This window comes from Equus asinus, chromosome 6, assembly GCF_041296235.1.
Source record: "Equus asinus isolate D_3611 breed Donkey chromosome 6, EquAss-T2T_v2, whole genome shotgun sequence".
In the NCBI taxonomy this organism is placed as follows: Eukaryota; Metazoa; Chordata; class Mammalia; order Perissodactyla; family Equidae; genus Equus; species Equus asinus.
This window is the reverse complement of record NC_091795.1, coordinates 78,680,800-78,699,905: the sequence shown is the minus strand read 5'-3', so window position 1 is coordinate 78,699,905 and position 19,106 is coordinate 78,680,800. Positions and strand designations below refer to the sequence as shown.

The 19,106-nt window shown below is 49.5% G+C and overlaps 2 protein-coding genes across 3 annotated transcripts in view; one reads left to right on the top strand and one right to left on the bottom strand.

The window, feature by feature from the left end:
* Nucleotides 1-463: 463 nt before the first annotated feature.
* The window catches only part of CLIP4 (CAP-Gly domain containing linker protein family member 4), a 101,616-nt gene continuing 82,973 nt past the window's right edge, over nt 464-19,106 (top strand). The window contains exon 1 of the mRNA XM_070512356.1: nt 464-484. The gene's annotated coding sequence lies outside the window, so the exon portion shown is untranslated. The remainder of the gene's footprint in view (nt 485-19,106) is intronic.
* On the bottom strand, nt 2,732-17,064 carry PCARE (photoreceptor cilium actin regulator). 2 transcript variants are annotated; one of them, XM_070512355.1, is made up of 2 exons: nt 10,934-17,064; nt 2,732-6,894 (listed from the first exon to the last, which is right to left on the bottom strand). In XM_070512355.1, exons 1-2 carry the CDS (start codon nt 14,641-14,643, stop codon nt 6,717-6,719), a joined length of 3,888 nt encoding a protein of 1,295 aa, XP_070368456.1. In that variant the 5' UTR covers nt 14,644-17,064; the 3' UTR covers nt 2,732-6,716. The 2 variants fall into 2 exon arrangements, with proteins under 2 accessions (XP_070368456.1, XP_014705904.2); XM_014850418.3 differs by having other exon boundaries at nt 2,732-6,897; nt 10,934-17,060.

Below are 19,106 nucleotides of genomic sequence, written 5' to 3'. Positions count from 1 at the left end.
GTATGCCGTGATTGGAGGCTGCTAGCATGGGGAAGATGTGGGCACAGTGTGGACTGTGGCCTGCTAGCAACAGCAGGACCTGTAGTGCTCGTTGAAGTGAGGACCCCTGGCTCTCGACAGTGCATCTACTACAGTCCCAGTGCTCTCAGTGGTTGTTAGGTTCCCAGGCTAGCCCACACCTGGGAGTCAGCATTCCTAAGCCAGTATTTCCCAAACATGGTTGATGAAAACAATTGCTTGGGGGAGGGAGGAGGGAGACGGGGATGGGGTGCTTGTTAAAAATTCAGATTCCTAGTCTCAGCTGTAGATCTGGCCCTCCAGCAAGGGGCGTGGGAGTCTGCAAATGATCGAGCAGCTGAGTGATTCCTAGGATCAGGCAGGCTGGAGAAGCAGTGCCGTGACTGTCTCGTCCTAGCTGGGCTCCAGGGGTCCCTTGGGCAGGCAGACCAGGCAGCATCACCATGTGCAAGGGGCCGCTCACCAGGTGGGTGTTTCTGAGGCAGGGACCACTTGGGGTTCCAGTGTGGTCCTTATCATTACTGGGCTTTATTCAAGGGGCATTATGGCTTCTCTGTATCCTGTCACCTGGTGTTTCAGGGATGAAGGCTATAATATGTGAAGGTTTTGTTTTGTTTGAATCATGGCTTTATAATTACCTCTCTGTGGGATGACAGCTGTTATTAGCATCACCTTGGGTTCTCCTTGAGAACTTTTACATCCAGAAAGTGATCCAGCATCCCTGCGGCTGGTGTCAGAAGTTGTTAACTAAACAATAGCTTTCAAAGGTCACCAGGTCTTATAAACACAGCCAATCCTGCCCCCTTCCAAAGGAGAAAAAAAAAGCCAGATAAATAATTTTCATGAAGGCAATTTGTTTCCCAGGGTCTATAGTTCCTTTCTGTCTCTTGCACTGGTTTTTACCGCTTTGGGGCCCTGAAGATGAAGTGTCAGAGCTGCCTCCTGAAGTGCCATTTGCTCCTGCTGGGGGGTTTCACCCTGAAGCACACTTCAGGGGTTTGTGGCGATGAGGAACAAAGATTTTTTGGAAAAACTTCTCTTTTTTTCTTGATGCCAGTACATGCGTGGGAGGGATGGGGAGTGGTTGAGGTACGTAGAGAGGATTATCATTTTTAAAAATTCTTTTGGAAATTTTGTTTTGAGTTTCCATGCAAGCTAGTTTAAGAGAAATGGCTAAAATTACAACCGGACTTTGGCTGCATATGGAAAATAATTTCCTGTTTGTAAATCTTAGCGAAAACTCAGATTTTTTTCCCAAGAAGGTTGTGGTATCGTTTTCTAGGGCTGTCCTCCCCCGCCCTCCCGCCCCGGAATAATCTAAACACGGCTCAGTAGGCGTGGAACCAAGGCTGGCCGGGGGCTGGGGGCCTAGATCTGCCTCTAGCTGGCAATGTGTCTTTGGAGCAAGACATTTGACATCTCTCAGCCTCTTTTTTCTCGTTTGTAAAAACTATTGAAAAAATACTTCCTTTGTTCATCTCATGGGATTTTTTAAAGATCTAATAAAACAGTGTGGATAATTGTATTTTGAAAAAGTAGAGTGTTATACACAAAGAAAAGGTATAATTATTATTAACTCTAGTCTCATCCCAGGAAAACCTGCTGTTCAGAAGGCATGAAAGTCATTCCCACTGTCTGACTGACAGATCACCCACGACTCAGCACGGGAATAAACGGGAGGTTCTGAAGCTTAATTTGTTTTTTTCTGTTTGGTATATTTGACATATGTAGTTGTGATTGCAAGCAAAATGTTTTAAAGCCTTTTCACTTTGAAAGACATGGAATCCTTGAACGAAGGAAGTCAATTCTAGCTGGGTTTGACAGCTGTTTTTAACTTTCTTCAAGGATCAAAGCAGATTGGGAAGGAGGGGGAAATGGTCCTGAATTCTTTTCTTAATCAGAATCTTAAAGTGAAGAGATGGCAGAGAGGAACATTAAAAACAAAAATGGAGAGGCCAGCCCAGTGGCATAATAAAGTTCCAAGTGGTCCACTTTGGTGGCCCGAGTTCTTGGCTTCGGATCACAGGCGTGGGCCAACACTACTCATCAAGCCATGCTGTGGTGGGGTTCCACATGTAAAATAGAGGAAGATGGGCACAGATGTTAGCTCAGGGCCAATCTTCCTCACCAAAAGAAAGAAAAGAAATGAAAAGAAAAGAAAGAGAGATTGAATTCACTTCCCCCCGGTGGCTCAAAAGATGGCTTAGGAACAAAGCCAGGTCACAGGGTGGAGTGATAGAGGCGTTGGGCCTCAGCTCCTGTGTCCTAATTCCTCACCATCAACTCTGGGATCAACTCTGGCTCCCCCAGGTGACTGACACATTCGTCATATCCCTCCTTCTTTCTCCTCCTCTTCCTTGTTTCATTCTTCTTCCTCTAATTCAGGACTATCAGGTTTGTCCATGGGCACTACCTGAGTCCTGCTAGTGCCACCATTCCAGCCAAAACAGACGGTTTTCTCGTGTGCTAGATATCAGGGGTGTCTAGAATTACAGCATTCAGATCTTGGGCTACTAGATCAGTTGAATTCTATAGTCACTGATGTAGGGCCCACAGACTATCTGCAAAGTTACTTTCCGAAGTCCGTGAGCGTAATCAAGCCAGCAGTGTCCAGGGTCCTCCATAAAATTGAATTAGAGTGCTGAGTGAATTAACTGTTCGCTCCTGTGCGTGTGCAGCGCATCTTTAATTACATTTCATAAAAACGTCTGGATGGATTGATGAAACTTTATTTAAACTTCAGGTAGGCACAGGGAGTAAACCACAGTGCAGTATAACATCTACTGTTAATATAGGCTCCGGCCACATTTATTTTATAGCAGTTCAACAGAATCTTTGATGTGGGGCTACTTAAAAATATATTACCTTTGAAAAGCTTTCCTTTGGAAGACAGAGTGGGTGTTGGCAGCCTGTAAGCAGTCAACCAGAAGATCAATTGACAAACATGTTGACACTTACAATTCACTGCACCAGCTCCCCTGATACCTGCAAAATACTGGTTTATTTTAGAAAAAAGAATATCAAAATCTCTTTCATTCACATTGTAGGGTTTATGAGGCAAGCTCTTCACAATGAAAGAAAGGTCTCTTTGCTCTGTCTGCCCTGCGTTTTCTCTCAACATGGCTTATTTTAGGTTCTCAACCACCTGTAAGATGTAAGGCAGGAAAATAGACACTGTTTATAGTAAACAACCACACAGACCCAAGCTTCGGAGGGAAGTTACATTTCACCTTGAAGATTGTATTTACACTTGCAAAAAGCTATCACTTTTCCACCAGAATATTACATTTGCTTTTTTTCCTCTATGAATCCTTTTGATGGAACCAGAAAATTGTGGTTTTCCCCTGGGGCAGAACTATTTGCTCTGTTACTAATGTGTTGGGTAAAGAGCTGGCCGGGCGCCTCCCTCCGCGCGGCTCTGGGGGTCTCTGTGGGTGTGGAGGATGAAGGCCATACCCTCCCCAGAACGGAGTTGGCCCAAATAAACACTTGTGGATAATATGCACCCCTTAAATTGATCTCCTGTCGTGGACTCCCTCTGTTTTTATACCCAACATTTCTTCTTGATGGGCTGGATCCATTGGCTTAATTGATTTAAAAAGAAAAAATGATACAAAACCTGCCCCTCTTCTCCCTTGAGCACAGGAAGGGGATTGGGCCCAGCGAGGATGAGGTTCTGGGGAGGAGGGGAGGCGGGTAAGAGTGACCACTGAGAAGCCGTGGAGCTGGGATGCCCCTCCCGCCACCAGCAGCATGCTGTCCAAGGAAGGACCAAAGGCCTGGGCTGAGGAAAGGTCTGGTCTCCAGAGGGGTGAGATGGAGTTGACACCACACAGGTGGCCTGTTGTGGTGGATTTAACTTCTTTTGTACAAAGTCTAATTCACATGTCATTTGGGCTAAGTCTGCTGGTTGGGATGGTAGCCAGAAACACATCTTTGACCTATGCCGGCTGGGAGTTGCTTTACCTTTGACCTTGACTACCTCTGAGACTCTTGGCCTTGGTGACTCCTCCCCTTTTCCCTTGGGGAAGCTGACTTGGGATTCTTGAAGCCTTTGGGGACTTGGGCAACAGGATGGCTATACCAGCTCACTGTACCTGTTGCCTGGGCCTAGAGGCAGCGGGGGCCTCTCATTATATAATATCACGTAGGGAGATATGCCGCAGGAGCCTAGCCCTGTCCTGGCCTGAGTAGGTGCTCAGCAAATGTAGAGGGATGAGGAGGAGTCATGAACTGCTCCCGGGCTGATGGCGGGAGGAGCCATGTACGCCTTCACTGCTGCCTGCAGTGTGGGGGCGGGTGGAGGGGGGGGCGCGGTGTTGGCTGCTGCCTACCAGCCTAGCTTGGGGGAGGGGACAACCTCTCGTCTCAGAGAGCCTCCTGCCAGGCACGCTCATGGAGAGCAGCAAGGGTTCATTCTAGACTCTTCCAGGGCATTCTCTCTCATGCTGTCCTCTCCATGATATAAGGTGCTGTCTGGCCTCCCACCTCTAGCTCTCATTACCCCAGCTGGGTGCACTCAGCCCCCACCTACACACTCAAGTCAGCCCCAGACCTCTAAGATGCGACCCTTTAAGGAGGCCCTGGGCTGGAGACTCAGCCTCACTCCCCCTTCCTGCAGATCTGGCTCCCACGTCGTATCCTGGTTCAGGTAACTAGACTTTTTATTTCTCCTGTGGTTAGGCCCCATGTTGTATCCCAGTTTCATCAGCTGTGTCCCTGTCCAGTCTCCCTGTAGCTGGGGTTCTGCTTTGTTTCTTCAGACCTCCCGGAAGCCTGCCCCACCCTGGCACAGGGCGGGGTTCACTTTCTGACTAGCCTTCTTCCTCATGATCTGGATCCCTCCACACTGCTTGCTTCCTGCCTGCTCAGCTCTGTGCCCAGTCTCCCCAGGGCCCACCCCGCTTCCCCATGCTGCCAGCTTAACCCTGCAGGGAGACTGCCCAGATCTATATCAAGCAAGTTTCCTAAACCTGGCTGTTCTCACTCTTACCTCAGCCCTGCCCTGCCTGGGTAGCTGGACTTCCTCCCATTGTCGGCAGCCCAGGGGGTTCCCAGGGCCCACGCCTGTGGTGAGTGTGGCTCGGCCCCAGAACAAGCTCTGCTGCTGCCTGGGCTCTGCTCTGACGACCAGTGAGGCTACACAGCTAATGTGAGCATACAGCTGGCTGCGTGCATTTCCCAACAGAGGGGCGGGTTGTGGCCCCTCTTTGTAGAGTTTAATCAACTGTTCCTTGAATGCCTTGGGAGAGATTATTCCTATTTTAATAACTGGACACGTCAGAGTGGGATTCATTGACTCGGAGTCATGGCCTATCCCTGGGAGAGGTAGCTGTGGTCCCTGGGACCCAGTTTAACATGTTCTGGAGTCATGATCTATTGCAACATAAAGGAGTTGAAGTCTATAATTTTCTCAAACTTAAAAAATCAGCTTTGCAGCAGATCTGGAGCATTGTCCCTTAGCTGTACCCCGTGGGTGAGAATTCTTGCCTTTTGACAACCCACTGAGCCAGCACTGAATCACCCAATTACTGCAAATTCTTTTCTGAATAGAAAGTACTCCACAGCCTCCAGTGGAAAAGTTCCAAGACCTGCAGCCAGTCTAGCTCATCAGCAGAGCAGGTTTTTGGCATGAATGGCCGTTCTTCGCTTCAATTTCAACTCCAGCAGAAGGTCAGCAGGTGACCTGGGAACAAAGTTGGCTGAAGAGCCCGTGGGGGAGACTGGTGTGTGTGCGCGTGTGCACCGTACCCACACGTCCTCCGGAGCCCCAGCCCCCATGGACACAGAGAATAGGCTGCTTGTCCATGCTTGTTGGGGAGCCTTGTTGTACCCACTCAGGCTGGAGGCACGTGGATGCGTGGGGCAGAGCATTTGAGACATGCCTCTGAGATGCACTTCCGCTGAGAGGCAGCCGGCTGCTCTAGTGGGCTGGCAGCTTCATGTTTGGGCTTTGGAGCTGAGCTTGGGGAGGAGGAAAGGAAGGAGGGTGGATGGGGCTGTATCTTAATTCCACCTCAGTCTCCTTATCCTTGAAACAATCAGCTTCTAAACAAAGCTTGTAATGGGGACTTCAATGCTGTGCCACTATTTAACCCTAAAAAGCTAAAGCTTTCCAACCGTTTGTGCAACTACGAATGCTTTAGGCAGATGCAGTGATGGAGTGGTCCCGGGTGATGAAATGTAATGAAAGACAATAGATTCCAGTGCCAGGCACACCTGTTCCAATTTTTGCTCTGTTCTCTTCCTAGCTGTGTGACCTCAGGCAAGACACTCGGCGGATGGGATCTTTGGTTTCCTTATCTGCAAAACCAGAAGAATGCTATCACTTCACTCACTGTTGTGGGGATTAAATGATATCGGGGAGCTAACCCAGGTAAAACACCTGGCCCATCAAGCACGCGGTAAACACATTTTCCCCCTAAATTAAGGCCAGTACTTGAAGGATTAAAGAGTGTCGTTGCAGGGTCCAAAGTTATAGTGAACCTTTGAACCTGAAGGCAAAGCAGGATCTGGGACTGAAAATGGTGAATGTTTAGAATGGAGCAGATGCTCTGGGTAGTGTTCCTTCCAGGCCTTTCCAGGACACCTCAGTAGGACTTGGGCTAGCCCACCATCTGTGGTTTATCCTGATGCTTAGCTGTCACCCTTTGCCTTCTGGGGTGACTGGCATCAGTGCGACCCCGTTGGCCAGCCTGTCAGGCCGCTTCCTTCTGCTGGGGCTTGTCCTGGCTGAAGCCAGTGCTGGCCTCCCGTTGCAGCCCGTGGCCCAGCACGCAGAGCTCCGGGGGAGATGCGCCCCTGCCGCTGCCCTTCAGCTCTGGGGCACAGGGGCTGCTCCACGGCTCTGCATCCTTCTTAGGGCTCTCCTCACCGCTGCTGCCGAGAGAAAGAACAGGTGCAGATCAAACACTCACCCGGTGTTCCTCCCGGTGACCTCCCTTGCTCTCCACTCTGCCTATCTCTGTCAATCCCTGTCTGTCTCAGCCACAGGCCAAGGGGACCCTTGGTGCCAGGCCTCTGCCTTTCCATATCAGGTTTGCCTGCGGGCGTCCTTGTGCGTTCCTCTGTGCTCAGGCACTGTGGGAGCCAAGCGCCTGGGGTTTCGGCTGACAAGTTGAGTCTTGTTCTTTCCCGTGATGCCCAGGATCCTGCTGCTTTGAACAAAGCAACTCCCTCAGGAGTTCTGGGAGCCGGGCTTTCATTTTGTTTTTGTTTTCAAAGCACTTCTTGTTTAATAAAGGGCTAGATTTAGTTAGTTGAATTAAAAACACCACCAACAATAACAGTAAAACCCCCCCTGCCTTGCTCAGCTGCCACCCTTTCCTGAATGGAGTAAAATGGAGACTGGTTGGCCCAGGCTGGCATTTGGGTATAACAGAGTTTCCCCACTGCTGAGTGATACAGCAAGAGGGGCTTTGAACGGGGAGGGACACCCAGTGTGCTCAGGGAGTGCAGAACAGAGGGCGGTCCCAAGCATAGAGCAGTCTAGGCCAGGAGGATCAGCTCAGAAAGCCACATGCTAGCAGGCTCGCCTCACAATTACCGCGTGGAGGGTGGAGTCTGGCTGCCTGGGTTCAAGTCCTGGGTCTTCCTCTTACCAACTGTGTGACCTGTAGCGTGTTAATTAATCTCTCCGATTCTGTTTCCTTCTTTGTAAAATGGAGATAATAATGGTACCCATCTCATAGGGCACTCAAAGTTATCAATATTGGTTGAAGCATGTAAAACCATTAGCGTACCAACTAGCATGTGACAATTGCTCAGTAAATGGCCAGCAGTCACTCTGGTGCTGATTCGTAGTGTGAGTAGGAAGCCACACCTGGAAAGGACCCCAGGACAGCCCTGTCATGCTGCAGGTGGGCACCTGATGGTCAGGGCCTCTCCATCAGTCGCTTCAGGGCCAGGACTAGACACAGCTGCCCACATGCACCAGCAGAAGCCCTGCTCTCCGCCTGTGACAGCACATTCTTGACTATTCTTGAGCTTGTGTGGTTAGGCTTACGTGGGATGTCAAGCCAATGGAGGACAAATTTGAGTTTGGATCCTACAAGATCAGGTGGCATGAGTCGGGGGTGAGGTGGGGCGGGCACTAAGACGGCCACACAGACATGATTTTCAGGCGGTGGGGAGCCATTGTGTTCCTTAGACCAGTCTCACCCATGTCAGCCTCCGGCCCCATTACAGGTCCCTGCAGGACACAGTGTGGTTTGTGGGTCACAGCTTCCACCTTCCTTCCTTCTTCTCCCTGTGCCCCTTTTGGAGCAGGGGAAGGCATATACAGGATGCACTTCACCTATGACCCTTTCTGCTCTCCAGCTGGAGCTGCTGGCAGGAGTGGGAGGGGCATGTCTAGAGGACAGGCTGTGGCATGCAGTGTCAGTGGTGCTGACACCGAGGTCTGACCAATGATTTGGTCCTAGAACTGTGTCTTCCTCAACCCCAATCAGCTTCCACATCTGCACGAGGCTCAGGCTGGGAGGTTGATTTTCCTGGTTGCCATGATGTGGCTGTGTTTCTACTGGTTCTGGAACTGCTGGGAAGGCAGCCTGCCCAGGCAGTCTGATCCAGGAAACGAGGTGAGGGCTGCAGAGAGCGCCTGCCTGGGCCGTCCAGTTCAGGCAAAAACTAAAAGTACCGCATTTAGGGGAGAAGGTCTGGACCTTCTTGATGCTCACAGTGCCCCAGCACGCTGAGACGCAGAGACTGACACCTCCACAGGGGATTCAACGCATAAATAACAGTTGAAGCTCCGTAACTGAGCTTCCTGGGTAAGCCTCCAAGGACTGTTGCCAATCCCCTGGGCTCCAAGATCAGGAGGATAGAAACATCATCATTTTTTCTATAAAAGGGGCTCGTGCCTAGCACAGGATGACCGGGGGTGGAGGGGTGGGGGGGGGGGGTCAACGCTGGACGCAGGCCAGTTCCTTCTGCAAGCCTGCCTTGGCTGCAAGATATGATGGGTGTGGTTGTGTCCCTGCCAGTCTCTGTTTGGGGAAACGGCCTGTCCTGAGCAGTTTCTGGCTCTCTGGCACCGGCTTGTTGGCTCGTTGAACGATCTTGGAGAAATCACGCTCAGTTCCCTGGCGTGCAGGCTGGCAGAAAAAAAATGCTTGTCCTCTACTGAGCAGCAAATGCTTGGTGCTCTTAGAGCTGGTGTGCTTCTGCTCACAGACGCCAACTTGACAGGGCTGGGTAGGTGGTGAGGGGGCTGGGAGCCAGCATTTTCCCATCACATGCTCACAGTTTCACACTTTGGAACGGCTTAGAGATGTGGTCTTCCCAGGAGACAGGGGAATGGGTGCAAACATTATGGGACCTTCTGTGCGACCTTGGGAAGGCTCCTGTTGATGCATCCTCCTCTCTCTTTTAAGCTACAAGCAATTCTCCACCTCCCCCCGTCTCTCCAAGTATTGAGATTCAGGACATAAAACAACCTTTTAGCCTGCTCTATTCCAAGGAGAAGCCTGCGAGAAGGGCATTATTTTCTTCTTGAACAATTTTATGTTGTTTTATTATTGCTCCTGCTGTTTTTAAATGTTAGTGTTTTTAATTAATGCCATCTTATTGTCCCTGTTCTCTCAAGCTCTTCTCCTGAAGGGCACAGTTTTAGAAATCTAATAAGTGAGTAAGTGGCTAGTGTGAGGAATAATCCATTAACATTTACAGAGGTTCTCAGATGAAATGCTCTGTGCTATAGGAGGCTTGTTTTAGATTTAAGAAAAGAGCAATGTTACATTAAGATTATTACAAGAATAATCAATATTTCATTTCCTTCAAGCAGCTGGGGAAGTTTATATAACTATAATAAGGCCCAACTTTCCAGAGATAACATCTTTATTTAAAACTGACTGCCGACTACTTTGTAAAAGATTACCATTTATGCCTTGACAGGTTGTGAAGTCTGTAACACGCATCACTCTGGCAGAAATTAACTGCTGATTTACACAACCGTGGGCAGTGCAAAGATAGCAAGGACTGGGGCTGGTTGAACTTTGTCTGATCTGGTATCAAGAAATATTGATAAGAGTCCCTCTCTAATAGGCCTCAGATTTACATTTTTTCCCCATGCCACTATTCTGGAAAAGATGTGTATTCTATAAAATAACCACTTGAACATACGAGTCCTTCTTTCAACACTCAGGCTATGGCTATACTTTGACTCAGGGCCCATTGCAGCCACATGCCCAGGCCCATCTGCATGGCTGGGCCAATGACATGACCCTCATGAAAAAGGCACACTTGGAACTCACTCTGCCAAGGTGGGGATGGCAGCCCTTCGGCCTGGGGTCTGGTGCTCAGCACTCATGAAGAGTCTTTTTCTTACTCTACACACCTCTGAAGGGGGAGGTGGACATGAGGCTAGAATGGAGAAGTGGGGACAGGTCCTTGGGGGAATGGGGAAGCCAACCGTTTATACTCCATATCTCCAGGATCAGCCGTTCTTAAAGCGGGTCCCCTGGGTGTCCCCAAGACCCTTTCAGGGGGGTCCATGGGTTCCAAACTATCTTCATTATAATACTAAGATGTTATTTTCCCTTTTCACTCATTCTTTCATGAATGTAGAGTGGAATTTTCCAGTCTACACGATGTGTGAGATCCCAAAAGATTGACTGCAGAACAAGATCTGAAAATCCAGCTGTCTTTCTGTGAAGCCACACACTCAAGAGATTTGCAAAAATTTAAGACAGTGCCACTCTTTTCACTAATTTTTTTTTTTGTGGAAAATATAGTTAAATTTCACGAGAAGGAATTATTTACGTTAACATAACGGGGGTCATTTTTGTTTTTTTAAATTTAATAAGTATTTCAAACATTTCTTAATTTTAATTTATCATATAGTAAAAAGCGATAGATACAACCGATATATGCAAAGGCTGTTTTGGGTTCTTGAGGACCCGAGGACTCTCCTTACCTGCTCTGGCCGAGGTGGGAGTCACAAGTGTTGCTGGTGGTGCCGGCGACAGGCAGATGAAGGCGGACGCCTGGCCGGCGGTCAGAGGCTGTCCTTCTGATGAAGGGCTGGGGGTTGAGGGCACACAGGGCCATTCCCCGCTGTGCGTCCCCCCTCAGTCGTGGCCCTGAGCTGCTCCTCCAGCATCCTGTGGGGGTCCCACCATGGTCCCCAACTTCAGGTGGCAGTGATGGTGGGGTGAGTGGGCGGGCTGTTGAGAATGGTGATTTCGCTTCAAACAGAGAGGAGGTGGCTGGGCAGAATATGGAACACGTGTTCCCGGGTGCTTTGGCTGGGGCCTCCCAACTGTCTTCAGAATCTCTTGTTTCCTTGAGTCCCTGACTAGGGGACGCTGGGGGGGATAGGAAGGGGCCAGAGGCAGGAGAACGTGCTTCTGTGCGCTGGGTAGGGGGGCTGGAGACCTTGTGCTGAGCAGGTGAGCTCACCAGGGGAGGGCCCGGCAGCTTGTGCTGGGGTGGTGGGGAAGCTCCTTTCTTCACTGTTGGGGGACTTAGCACCCTGGGGCTTGCCAGAGGGCTGAGTGGTGGGCTGGGGGAGCCATGCGTGGAGGGGACACTTGGCTGGGCATGTCTGTGACAGGAGGGCAGGCTGGGGTGACTCTTGTCTGCTCGGGGTGTCCAGTGTGCCCTTGTGGGAGAGGCCTTTCTGATCACTGGGGGGCTTCTCTCTTGGCTGTGTCTTAGAGCCTCCGGAGAACGTGGCCCTCGTGTTGATCTGGCCAGGCTGGGTTCTGAGGTCCTGGTCTGCCCAGATATGTGGCTGGAGTGCTGCCAGGGGACTGCCTTCCGGGGATGCTTGGAGAGGCTTGCAGCCCTGTCCGCTCGTGCCTGACTTGGAGCCCTGCTACCCTCCACTTCTGGGTTTTGGCTGGTTGCTGGCAGATGGTTCAGGTCCAAGGTGAGCTTTCCAGTATTGCACCCACTCTTGCCGCTCCCTGGCCCTGCACTGCGGGGCCCGGTGAGGGTGGCAGTTCTCCTGCTGGGAAGCAGGTCAGTGGGGCTCATGGAGGCTCTGAGCTTTGAGGAAGCCCACGTTCTCCCGGAAGGGCCAGCCCTTCCCAGCCCCGGCACGTGGGTTCCTTCAAGGGAGCTCCTCCTCAGATTGCTGCTTTCTGGGGGATCCAGAGAAGCGAAAGATTTGTCCATCAGGATTTCCAGAGGTGGTGGAGGGAGATGCTCTGGGTCCTCCTGCATTTCACAGTTAAGGTCCTCGCTCTTGGATGCTTCTGCTGTGAGCAGAGGGGGAAAGACTGGAGCTAAGCACCTCCAGCCTGTGCCCAACTTGAGAGAGTCTCTGCCTGCTGCTGGAGAAATCTGGGGCTTTGGATACATAGGAGCAAGCCCCCTGTAAATGGGAAATCTGGGAGGCATTATGGGGACCCCCCACTTCCTGAGGCAGTTCAACCCAGAGTCCTTAGAATCCCCCAGTGTTGTCAGTTTCTCAGGGGGACTGAAAGTTTCAATGAGTTTCTTGACTGATGTTCTAGTGGCATGGCCCCTGATGTTCCCGTCCTTGGCCCCGGGAGCCTCACTAGCCCTCTCGCCTGATGGGATGGCATTTGGAAGCCCCTCAGCTTTTGGCGGCCAGGGCTGTTCACCTTCCGGGGGGGGACTGCATTTCTGCAAAATGCTCTTGTCCTGACTTGGCAAAATGCTGAACTTCTTGGTGAAGGATGCCTTCAGCTTGCTGATGGTGTTGCTCGGGGGGACCCTGTAGTTGTTGTCAGGCCTCCTAGCTGCTGCTCTGGGGTGCAGAACCTGCTCCTTGCCCTGCCCCTGCCGCTGGGTGCCCAGGGTGTAAAACGCCTCCAGCCTCTGGCTGAGGTCTCTCTGGACCCTCCGCAGCTCCTGGAGAGTGGCGTCCTCCATGTGGCTCTTCAGACACCCCTCTGACTGGGACCTCCTCTGCCTCTCGGGCTCCCTCCTGCTGCCACTGACCGTGCTGGGTCTTGGTGGGACTGCTGTCCTCCTCTCCTCCTCCTCAGCCCAGTCCTGGTGCCCAGAGGGCAAAGGGACAAACTTGATCCTTTCACTGATGGCTTCCTTCATCTTCAGAATCATTTCCTGGGCCTGGGAGCTCCTGAGTCTCCCGGGATGTAGCTGAAATGTGCTTTCTGGGCCAGCAGGTGAAGACCTTGGCCTTGGGTAAGAAGTGTCTTCCTCCTCCTCTGGGCTGCTGTCCTCACCTTCGCTGAGGGATGGTGTGTCCATCAACCTGGAGCTTTTAGGAAGATGTGCTTCCACAGAGATCTCCATCCCAAGGGATTCATGTGGATTGCTTTTGCCCATCCCCAGAGGCCTGGAGGTGGTATTTTCTGGGCTGGTGCTGGAGGGGCCTGGGCTCCCTGTTCCACCCTGTGCTGCTGGCTGAACCTTTGCTGTAAGAGGCCTTGAGAGTGGGCAGTCCTGGGGTCTGTCTGAACCCATCTGGAAAGGACTTTGCTGCCAGGCATGTCCCAACAGCCTGGACTCCACTGGGGGTAAAATCCCCGACTTCCAGTCTGCAGGCTCCAGCCCTAAGTCCCAGCTAGCTTGCTTGCCCAGCTTGTCCGCCAGCAGCACGGAGTCATTGTCGGCACCAATGCCACTGTCCTCAGAGCACAAGGGTAGACCTTGTACTCCAGGGTCGCTGTGGTCACTTGCCAAGTTCTCCAGTTGCCCCAGAGCCCTTAGAAGGCGTTCATCCACACCCCTCTTCGTGCTCAGCTTTTTTCCCAAGTGGCTTGCGGTAGTGTGGAGGTAGCTGCTGGAGCCCTCCAGGAAGCTGCCGGTGAGTGAGGCCACTGCGCCACTGAGCACCTGCAGCTTGCTGACTGTGTACTGCAGAAGCTGTTGCAGGAGATCTGGCTGCTCCTGGGGCTCTCCTTTCTTCAACGGCCAAGCCAGATCCTCCCTGACTTCCTGGAGGAGCACTTCTCCGTCCTTGGAGATCTCCCCCAGGAGCTGGTTGACCTCATCAAAGCACAGCAGCAGGAAGCTGACCATGGGCTGCAGCAGCTCCTGGGTCTGGGTGGCCTGATGGGTGATGTGCAGAATTGCTTCATATTTGCAGAGGCAGGAGTGCAGATAGGTGTAAGCGTGCTGGTGGGCCTTTACCAGGGGCTCAGGGAAGTCCACTTTGACTTCAGACCCGTGAGCAGGAAAGATAGTTTGGCAGCAATGGCCCTGTTTGCCTGACTTGTGGCATTTTGGCTTCCTTTCCCATTTGGAGGTCTCCTGGGAATTGCTTTCTTCACTCTCTTCCCCAGAAAAGGCTGCCCCTTGTGACTCATGGGTCTGTGTCTTGAATGAAATGTCCTTAGCCATGTGACTTTTTGATTTGTTCAGCTGCAATGGGGAGGTTCTGGTTTCTGGGATCAGTCCTTCCACATCTTTCTTTTTGCCTGTAGTGGGATCTCTCATGAGCTGAGAAAGACCTTCAGCTCTGGTTTGAGTCCATCTGGAACTTGGCTGGTCCTCCGCCGGCCTCTGTCCCTGGGACAAGCCCCTCCCAGAGTCAGAGCAGGCGGAGCTTTGAGCCAGCAACGGGATAGAGCATTTCTCACTGTCCCCCTGACATCCTGGCAAAATTGCTTTGGGCTTTTTAAAAAACTGGATGCCACTCTTAGCGACGCTGTTAACAATTTCACTGTGGGAAGGTGTGCACCCCATGATCTCACCTTGTAGTCATCTCCCACCCACAACAGTCACAATCTTCAGAGAGCAGTATTTGAAATAGGAACAAAAGGCAGTCTTACTAATCCATCCAGGCAATTTCCAGGCCAGAATCCTGTGAAGTCCAAGGTGCAGCATCCTGAACTCGGAACCAGCTTTCTTCACTGCCTTGACCCCGCCGCGTGGAGGTAACGGTGCCTGTTGTCCTGTCGTTGTCGCAAGTTTTGAATCCTCCGCTGTTAGTGAGCAGCAGGGCAATTCTGAGAGACCTCAGTCTCGTGGATTACAGGCCTGCATTTCGCTCATGTCCTGACAGATGTGGATGGCAAGTGGAACTTTAAGCCTATTAGGTTAATCACGCCCTAGCCAGTCAGCACTCCCAGTGTGTTCTAATATAGAACTCCTCAGCATTTGCTATCTTGGGAAGCGGATTATTTCTGCACGTGCTCATGCTTATAATTCTGTTCAGGCGCCTGCCATATGAAACCTAGAGAAATGAGCCATAATTGCAAAAGGCGCTGGAAGAGACACATTTGTGGAAGAGAAGCAAGGACTTGCCGACTATAGATCGTGGCAGAGAAGCGACCTTCACAGCTTAACAAGGGCAAACCAGCGAGTGTGCTCCAACCTGCTATTGTCAAGACCCCAAAACACACAACAGACAGTAACTGAAGAAATACATTCTGGTTTGTGTGGCTTACAGAAACACCACAACTCTAGTGCTGGAGAACTTCCTTAAATCAGACAGTGAACAGAGAAGGCATGGCGGCTTTCCTCTGTATTAGAAAAGTGAGTTAGACAGCAGGGAAGCCATCCTCCCTGGTTTGGAGGAGGAAAGCGGAAAACCTCACCGCCATCTAAAGCTCAAGGTTGGTCACTGTGGACCGCAGGGGCTCAGGGAGGCGATGCTCTTATAGGAAGAGGTTTCTTGTTAGACCATTCTCACAGGAAAATAAACTAACACTGGGGGGTGGAGAACCATTTGGTCATTATGAGTAGAACACAAGGGAAGTTTTCCTTTTCCTTTTCAAGCACAGATTCTATTCAGTCTGAGCATGGTGCTCTTGCCCATGGCTAAGGGTAGCAGCCGCCCATTTTTAAACTCCTTTTAAAGCTTATTTGCTGTCAGTAAAGTCTAGAGCAAGGGCTTGGCGTAGGGAGACTTGGGTTTCCGTCCTGACTCCTTCTTTTAGGTGGGGGAACTTCCACAAGTTATTTAACTTCCCTGAGGCAGAGCTCATCTTTGAAATGGGGATAATGGTACCTCCTTCATGGAGCTGTGGTGGGGATCTAGCCAATTAATGCTTGTTAAGTGTTGGGTGCAGAGCCTGGCAAAAAAAAAATGAAGAAAGAAAAGAAATTCTTTATTCCTTTCCCCCTGGTATCTAGGCCAATTATAATAATAAGAGTCATTAGAAAATGCATTACTTTGTCAGGAACCAAGCCCCAATTCTTTCCTGAATTGTCTGGAAATAATTGCCAGCTGGTGGGCTTGGAGCTCCCCGCATCCAGGTCTTTGGCCATTCTGTGTCTGTGCCCTCTGCCCAGCACACTGCTGCCTCAGGATAGTTCTAAGGCCTCATTCTGTCATTTCTCAGCTCTTAAACACGCAACAATTCCCACCCACTGCAGGAGGAGGAGGGGCTTTTATTAAAACATTTCCCGTTTTTTGACAGTTAACTTGTGGCCAATTTTTAAGTTTCCTAATAGAAAAAATATTTCATTGAGTGTCTCCTGAAGTTGCTGAGGTTGGAGTTGATATTCTGGCTTTTTAGTTTCCATTTTCTCTTTGTGCCCCGTATAACCAATGAACATAGCACTGTGGGTGTCAGGACAGGTTCAGCAATGGAAAGGACTTAGAGACACCTCCTCTGCCGTGAGCTAGCTGGAGACGGGCGACCGGGGCCGAGTGTGGAGCCTGAAGCCAGTCACAGCCCTGCGCCCCAGAGTGCATAATTAATACAGTTCTCCGGTCTGTTTATTTGAAGTAGAACTCATGGGAAACACAAAGCTGACTCAGTGCCTGGGGGCGAGCTGTGTTGGGCATCAAGAAGTTGTTCCATTTGTCACAGCCCAGAGCTGGCTAAGTAAACAAGCACGCCATGTGAGAAGATTCTTCTCTCTTCCATTTAACAGAGTGGAAAGCTCATGGGAAGAGTTCTTTATGTAAATTCTTCTCCTCTCGGGATTTGGGCCCCTGCTCAAATCATCTTTGTGAAAACCTTTGATCTAGGTGGCTAAAATTATTTCCAAACCGACAATTAAAATAAAAGTATTTGCCTGAAGGATCAGCTGTCAGATAGCTCTGTGCCTTGTAGACTGGTTTTCTTAACTATTCCAAACAATTTACGATGCTCTTTATTCATTGCCACTCATTTTTCATTAAGACTCGCTTTAGTTTTTCTTTCTTTTCAAACTGGGGTTGCTTCAAATGAAAAAAAAAATCAAACTAAATTACTTTGAGTGAGAATGTAATATGACCCAATTACCTTGAAAAATTGTTTGACAGTTAAACATACACCCACCTTATGACACACCAATTCCGCTCCTAAGAATTATCCAAGAGTATTGAATGCAAAGGTCCACAAAAGGGACAGGCACAAGAATATTCATGTTGGCTTTACTCATAATAGCCTCAAATTGGAAATGATCCAAATGTCTGTCAATAGAGAAATAAATAAATTTGGCATAATTGTCTAATGGAATACTACCTAACAGTAAAAGGAACAAACTATTGGAACATGGAACAACATAAATTTAAAAAGTATTATGCTGAGCGAAAGAAGCCAGACATAAAAGAGCACACACTTCACAAATGATTCCATTTATATGAAGTTCAGGAACATGCAAAACGAATCAATAATACAACTCAGAAAAGTGGTTACTTCTGGGAAGAATTATTAACTGGATATGGACGTGAGGGAATTTCTTAGGGTAACGGAAATGTTCTCTATCTTGACCTGGGGAGCGGTTACATGGGTATATACATAGGTAAAAAGTCCTTGAGTTGTACACTTCAATTGTGCACTTTACTCTATTTATGTTAAAACACACACACACACACACAAACTCACACACACCCCTAACTAAAATGCAGTATTGTATGCTTGACTTTATGCCTAAGAGAGTCCCAGTTATAATGCTCTCGATCTTGGAAAAGGGTCCCTGTATTAGTTGTCTATTGTTGTGTAACAAATTACCCCCAAATTTAGCAGCTTAAAACAGCAAACATTATCTCATTATGAAGCACTATGTTTCTGTGGGCCTAGACTTTGAGAGCAACTCACTGGGCAGTTCTGGCTAAGGGTCTCTCATAGAGATTGCAGTCAAGACATCAGCCAGGGTTGCAGTCATCTGAAGGCTTGACTGGGGCTGGTCGATTTACTTCCAAGGTAGCTCATTCACATGACAGTTGACAGAAGGCCTCAGTTCTTTGCTGGATCTTTGCAGGAGGTCTCAGCTTCTTGTCATGTGGAGCTCTCCATGGGGCTGTTTGATCATCCTCACAACATGGTGGCTGGCTTCCTCCAGAGCAAAGGGTCCAAGAGAGAACAAGGAGGAGGCTATTATGTCCTTATCTCAGAAGTCATACACCTTCACTTTCTCCACATTCTATTCTTTAGAAGCCAATGACTAAGTACAGTTCCCACTCAAGGAGAGAAAAACTAGGCACCATGTTCAAAGGTCACTAAAAAAAAAAAAGATCTGGACATATCATAGGTCAAACCATGTCGTCCAAAACATAACTATGCACAGTGAACATTAATTTACTAAAGGCTCGTCCTTGCCCTTCAGCATGTTAAATAAATTCCACCCCATTTTTTTCCCCATGTGGATTTGAACTAATTCATTGCCAAAAGATGGTTCTAATGTGGCATCAATTTTGAGCCAAGACTGAAGGTCATGTAAGCAATCTGAAAAAATGTCTTATTTTTTAAATTCTACCAGCTTCAGCAGTGAGCTCTCCTACACCTTAAAAGCTAAGAAAAATTTTCCAGTAGCCAAGGTCTAGGGCATACCTGGTGCTTCAGCTCTGAAGGGATGCTCTTTATGACACAATTCCCTGGTCCAGATGCGGATGAAGAGGCAACAAGCAAGCAACCACTGTAGTGAGCTGGCAGGAAAATGGGGCTAATGCTTGTGTTCTAGGCATCGTGTCAGGCACTGTACATACGTTGTTTTACTAGCTTGCCTCCCCTGCTTTGCTGACGAGAATCATTAAGCATCATCAAAAAATTAATCTGGCTACCGTTATATACCTTAGAGCAGTCCATCCAGAGTGGCTCATGTGATAAGCAATTCTAACAAAGATCAGTGAGACATTCAGATGTCTGCCCTAAGTGACTTCTGAATTAGTGATCACATTCGAAACTCCTATTTGTTCTCTCCAAATGTTTGTATATGTGGCTTATTGTCTGAATCAGTCATCGCACAGGTCTCTCGTTGTACCTCTGGAAGTT

Coding starts and splice junctions, on each gene's coding strand:
- PCARE (XM_014850418.3), bottom strand. CDS start 14,643: ATGGGGTGCACACCTTCCCACAGTGAAATTGTTAACAGCGTCGCTAAG. Junction 6,898..10,933: donor TCCCACCTCGGCCAGAGCAG/GTAAGGAGAGTC, acceptor TTCTCTCGGCAG/CAGCGGTGAGGAGAGCCCTA.